The sequence below is a fragment of the Colletes latitarsis genome, chromosome 7, assembly GCF_051014445.1.
Source record: "Colletes latitarsis isolate SP2378_abdomen chromosome 7, iyColLati1, whole genome shotgun sequence".
Classification (NCBI taxonomy): Eukaryota; Metazoa; Arthropoda; class Insecta; order Hymenoptera; family Colletidae; genus Colletes; species Colletes latitarsis.
The window spans coordinates 3,542,387-3,548,494 of record NC_135140.1 but is presented as its reverse complement, the minus strand read 5'-3'; the positions used below and the strand labels follow the sequence as shown (position 1 = coordinate 3,548,494).

Genomic DNA, 6,108 nt, shown 5'->3' with positions numbered 1-6,108 from the left:
TTTCTAGGAAATGAGTAGGATTTCGGGGATATGACTCTTCACCAAAAATGATTGTAATTGATCCCTACAGACAAAAATATTTTTTTTAGAGCGATTTGAACCAAGAATAATTTTTCCAGAATGATTTCATATTTTTTATTTTCGCCGAAAAATTTAGGCACCTACCCCCCCGTCGATTTTTCTTAAAAATTCGTTTTTGATTTTTAGTAATTTTATTTGACGTCCCACAGAAAAGTTGTGTAATACTTTTTTGTAGGTACTCATGAGCTCTACTTTCGAAAAAAGTTTCATTGAAATATATTCACTATTGTAGGAGTTATGGCTGTTTGAAAATTGGACCATTTTTATGGAGGTTTTATCATTTTGCGCGGTCAAGGAATAACTTCTCAAATATTTTTGCAATTTCTACCTATTCTTCGTCTAAATACGCGTCGTTTGCGTTTTTGAAAATTAAAATCGTCCAATCCGTTCAGGAGTTATGACATTTTAAAGATTCGCATGAAATTTCAGGGAACCATTTCAGGCCTCAGATTATAATTTTGGTAAGGAATTTTTTTCTCGAAAATGCGTAGGATTTCGGGGGTATGTGTAATGACCAAAAATGATTACGATCGACTGTTGGAAACGAAAAAAATTTTTGTAAAACGATTTGAAAAATTTTTTTTTCTGCCAAAAAATTTCAACACCTACCCGATTTTTTTTCTCGAAAGTGGGTAGGATTTCGGGGATATGTCTGTTCACCAAAAATGCTTATAATTGACCCCTGCAACCAAAAGTAATTTTTCCAGAACGATTTGAAATTTTTGAATTTAATTGTTAATAACTTTTTTAACGGAGCCTCCATCAACAAATTGGTATTCTTGATTTTCGTCTTATTTTGGCCTCTACAATTCCCCATTAAAATTTTTCCCAGTGATGGCCGGACACCCTGTATGTACTGAAAAGGAATTTCGTGACTTATATTTTTCTTCAAGAGGAGGCAGTTATTTCATTATAAAAAATGCATTGTAATTATTGCAATATTGTTTTATTTTATATGTACAATAAATACACGAAAATATTTCGTTTTTTTTTTTTTTTTGCGGACGCAACGTCCGTCGTCTTAAACGAAACTTAAATACGAAACTAGACTTCTCACAATGATGTTTCGAAAACATACGGAGTTAAGTTCGGGTATTGTTTGTGCAGTTTGAAAGTCAATGTTCCAAATTGACCAGCCCTGCGTCCAGATACAAATTCCATAGAACATTTATAATATAAATACACAAAACGACAATTGGGTTCTTGGTAATCCGCTAATAAAAATGAATTACACCGATCGCTGCGTAAAGTTGATCGGTTCAATGCAGAGTTGTGCTAATTCAATTATATTGTATTTCAATTATGCAATTTAATTGCATTGCATTTCAATTATATCGTGATTCAATGAGATAGCAATCGATTTACATGGTTCAAAATTTTTAGCTAATTCGATTCTTGATTATTTTGAAGTTTAGTATAATTGAGTAGAATTTAATTGAAATACGGCGTAGTTAAAATATAATGTAATTGATGCTGTTTGAATTGCAGTTCACAACGTTGAACGATCGCGATTAATTTATTTGTATGTTTATTTTACGAATGTATGCTTGTTTCTTATCTATACGGCGCACCTTTCTCTTTCCATTCATAGTGTGCGATTTGTATTTATTCAATTATCTCTAAATTAATTTGTAATTTAATTACGTTCATTTTGTAATTATGCTCCAATTGCAATTACGAATTATCGGAGCAATTCAATTGTAATTCTGCCCGATTCTGGTCCAATGTCATGCAGATACCAAATTATCAATAGAAAGAGCATGTCGCCATTATACTACGTAACATGAACTATGTATGACTTCTACAATCTTAAATATTGTATTATATCGTTCATTAATTTTCGACTATCTTAAATTAATTACGTCTCTTCACTTCAACATATTAACTACAATAATTCTTTTCGGTATAGTTCGCATGATTGTACGCGTGCAATAACATAAATAATTCGTTAGAAATCAGGGACTTATACCGGTATCTTTCTGTTAATTTTTTTTTATTAAATCTTCATAAATACCAATATATTACCTACGCATATTTACCGGTAATTTTGTCAATTTCTCGATTTCATTACAATTCTTAAGATTTATTTTAAGTAGAAACCTAAAACAGATACTATTTCCTTATCGTAATTATAATAGAGTACTGAAATTGTTGCAATATGGTAACCAAATTAATTACGTCTAATCAGTTCCATCTTTTGCCAATCGTATTCTAAAATGTTTCCACGTTTAGTTTGTCGTGTGCTAGGATTGCAGATTAACGAAGGGGTCGTGGAATATAAAGAAATAAAGGTCGGTGTTCGAATTTAGTGACTGATAATTTTCACAATCGAGATACTGGAATAATACCGGTATTCATTTCGATTTTCGGTATTATAGCAGCATCGATACTTTTTTATTAGCATAACACCGGTACGATTTTCATATCGGTATCAAGTCTCTGTTAGAAACTAATAAAAGTGTACACTATATTAAAGAAGCAACGCTACAACTAAAACTATGCACCTGTATAACTTGTTCTTTAACTTTTGTCCACAAGTGTATATCACGAACGAAAAAATTGTTATCGAGGATGGCGAGCTGGTTGCTTATTAGAGAACTATTTAATTGACGCGATCCAAATATTTTCCAACGCAAATATTGAATGCAATTGATTTTCAAAATATAGTCAAGCGTGTGTCGATATAATTAATTAAAAAGCTGCTCGACCAGCCTCGGTCTCCCCTCCATGGTTCTATGACGTACTTTTCGAGACTACAAGTAACCGTTTGACACTGAACATACACTCGCGTCGGCATTTAACTTGACGTTTACACGTTTATCAAATTAATCAAACAAATTCGTAGCGACAGTAAACATAATAAATTTTGATAACAGGAATATATTTATCAAGTACCGATACCATAAATATTTTTGTCTCATCGATGTTGGAAATTAAATTTGAATTTAAAACAACAAATACATCTTCCATTAATATTAAAAATTCTAATGCAACTTATTGCAGATTTATTGCTTCGAACACGTTGGAAATAATTTACACAAATACTATAAATCGAAATGTATTATAAACTATCGAGTAAATCAAACCGATATAAAAATGCGACAATACAAACAAATCAAACAAATTCGTAGTGAAAGTAAATATAATAAATTTTGATAACAGGAATATATTTATCAAGTACCGATACCATAAATATTTTTGTCTCATCGATGTTGGAAATTAAATTTGAATTTAAAACAACAAATCCATCTTTCATTGATATTGAAAATTTTAATGCAACTCATTGCAGATTTATTGCTTCGAACACGTTGGAAATAATTTACACAAATACTATAAATCAAAATGTATTACGTTATAAAAATGCGACGATGCGTAATTTTTTGTCTCAAAGAGTGCCAAGGACGTGAAAAATACCAAAGCGTCGAATCGACGAGAGATCTCGTTCGAAGAAAACAATACAGTGAAAACTCGATAAATGTCACTACTCCGGGTCCGGTCAGAAACACTTATGGAATAGGAGAATCGTTTCTCGAATTTGATTGTAGACGCCTCGAACGTAGTCGTTCTTTGATGTTTCCGAAGATAGAAAAGCAAGTACAATATTTAATTCAATATTATGCTACCAAATATTGACCAATTTATATCGTGTTTAGTCTCATTTTAATCAACAAAAAGTAACAAAAAGTAAGAAAAACTTTCTTCTGTACAGTGGTATGATCACACTGACAGGGGCATTTAAACGAAGGTGAAGGCAATAAAGATTTTTAAGAAAGGGAGATCTCCTTAGTGGTGGGGATAAAAATGTATCACTTATGGTACAGCTCTCGAGGACATTTATCGAGTTTTCACTGTAATTGCAAAGTCTCGAAGAAACATGCACCGACGCGAGCGTGCACGTGCGTCATCCGAGCGAATCCTCGAAGAGAAACGAAATAGTCTTTGGTATACCCGATCGTACGAATACTGTGTTTACGAAAGAAAACAAGAACGGAGCAAGAGAAGAGGGAAAAGACGTTACTGAACGGCTATAGCCAACAGAATGCCTAATCCCGTAGCTACGGCTAGGTTAATCCTGTTAGCAATCGAGGTGGGTATATCGGGCTGTTCGGGCGCGCTACCGTTCTTCAAGTACTGATAACTCTTGACACCAGCCTTCGACCTGACCACCCTATAATTCGGCACGTTGACGTTGACGCGGTTGTTCAGTATATTCGGTAAGGAATTGGTCACACAATAGACGTTACCCTCCTCGTCGAACGCGAACGTGTCCGGCCACTGCATCCTCTCGTGATCCCTGGAGATGATCCTCTTCCCGGTATTGAAGGACGCGGATTGTTCCGTGTCCCACGTGCCGACAGCGTCGTCGGCCAACAGGCCAAAGTACAGCATCCCCGACGCGGACATCATCATACCGTCCGTCTGCGAGCTCTTCCTTCCCAGTTCCGTCACGTGGCCGTCGATATCGGTGACGTTGCTTTTCAGCACGGACGTTGGTATCGAGTACAAGTGAAAAGACGACAACGGTGAGTAGTAAACGTGTCTGTCCTCCGTACTGGCAGGCGACAAAGCGATACCGTCCACGGCTATGGACATGTTGACCGGCATCTTGTGCACCATGAACCTGACAGCCTCCGGCTTCGCCTTCATCGAGTCGTGTCTGACCTTCCAGGAGGTGTTGTTCTGCAAAGAGTAGACGATGATGCCCGGGTCCTTCTGATCGCTGTCAGTTATGTACGCCATTCCGCCGTCCTCGTGGTCCAGGACGATGTCGTTCAAGTGAGCAGTCCCGTGACGTGCCACGTGCTGGGGGAACTCGTAGCTATGCAGTATCTCGCCGTTGTTCTCGATGTTCAGGATCACCAGCCGCGGCGGACAGGTGGTCTTCACCTCCACCGACAACGGGGACATCCGTCCGGAATCGAGGACCCACATGCGTCCGATCGGATCGATCTCCATGCCCTGGACGAACTGGAAGGCGCTGCAGTCGTCGATCTTTTGCATGTCCCATGTGGGGTAGGCCTGCAGGTTCGGCGCCGTGTTGAGTCCCTCGGGGCTGGCCGACGTGACGGCCAGGGTGACGGGTACCCCGTCCTTCCAGCGGGGTAACGTCATGTACATCTTACCCTTCCAGAACTTGACGCCAGCTATGAAGTTGTTCGCCGGTACGTAGTCGCCGTGAGTAACGGCGTACTGGCGTAGCTCATCCGACGGCCACACCACGTCGATGGTGTTCCATTGGAAGATCACTTGGAACGGCTCGTGGCACATGGTCACGGCGACCAGGAGCAACAGAACCGTCAGGCTCTTCATTGTCTAGATTCTTTTTCTAGCCGGCTTCCTCGAAACACTTTTTCTTGCTCACTCTCACCGGTTTTGTCTTTGTCACTTTCAGGTGGTCAGGAAGACGAGATACGGTTGGAAACTGATATCCGGAACAAGGAGCGTCCACGACCCCGGCAAGCGTCGCCGGGTACACGGAAGAGCGTCTATTCTCGTCGACGAACCTGCGTAACGTGTTCCACGGAAGATATTCGTTCGTGCCAACTGTGTTGATCGGCCACCGGTGGTCTCTTGGTCGCCGGGTACAACTCGCGCGTCCACGTCTCACGACTATTCCAACAGCCGACCCGTCACGCGGAGACGATCGCGATTTGACTGACGAAGACGCGGAGCGTCGCTTAGAGAGGCGTCGTCGTCCCCTCCCCACCTACCCGTCGCCACACGTATTTACCACACGGCGGATTCGCGTGCACGTGCACGGTTTAGGCGTGTGCGCCAGATCCTACGCGGCCAGCATCGCCGAGTATATGTATACTTACGTGCAACAGAACCACCCAGAGTCCCCACCCCGTCGTCACGCGAAACTCGGCTCGCTACTTAACCGTGATGCATCGTGGTAAATGTAAATTAACATTCTTCTTTGAATCACTGCGAATCGCGGTAACAAATAGCGTGTCTTTCTTTTCTTGGTAAACGTATACAGTGTCTGGACGCTATGATATTTACGTTTTTCTATATTTTTAAGGG

At 39.9% G+C, this 6,108-nt stretch overlaps 1 protein-coding gene across 1 annotated transcript; it reads right to left on the bottom strand.

Annotated features, from left to right (window-relative positions):
* Positions 1–1,005: 1,005 nt before the first annotated feature.
* On the bottom strand, positions 1,006–5,782 carry LOC143343409 (dopaminechrome tautomerase). Its single transcript, XM_076768299.1, has one exon. The coding sequence runs from the start codon at positions 5,389–5,391 to the stop codon at positions 4,096–4,098; it is 1,296 nt and encodes a 431-aa protein (XP_076624414.1). The 5' UTR covers positions 5,392–5,782; the 3' UTR covers positions 1,006–4,095.
* Between the last annotated feature and the right edge of the window lie 326 nt (positions 5,783–6,108).

What these genes read in the sequence shown, in the direction of transcription:
- LOC143343409 (XM_076768299.1), bottom strand. Translation starts at nt 5,391, where the DNA reads ATGAAGAGCCTGACGGTTCTGTTGCTCCTGGTCGCCGTGACCATGTGC.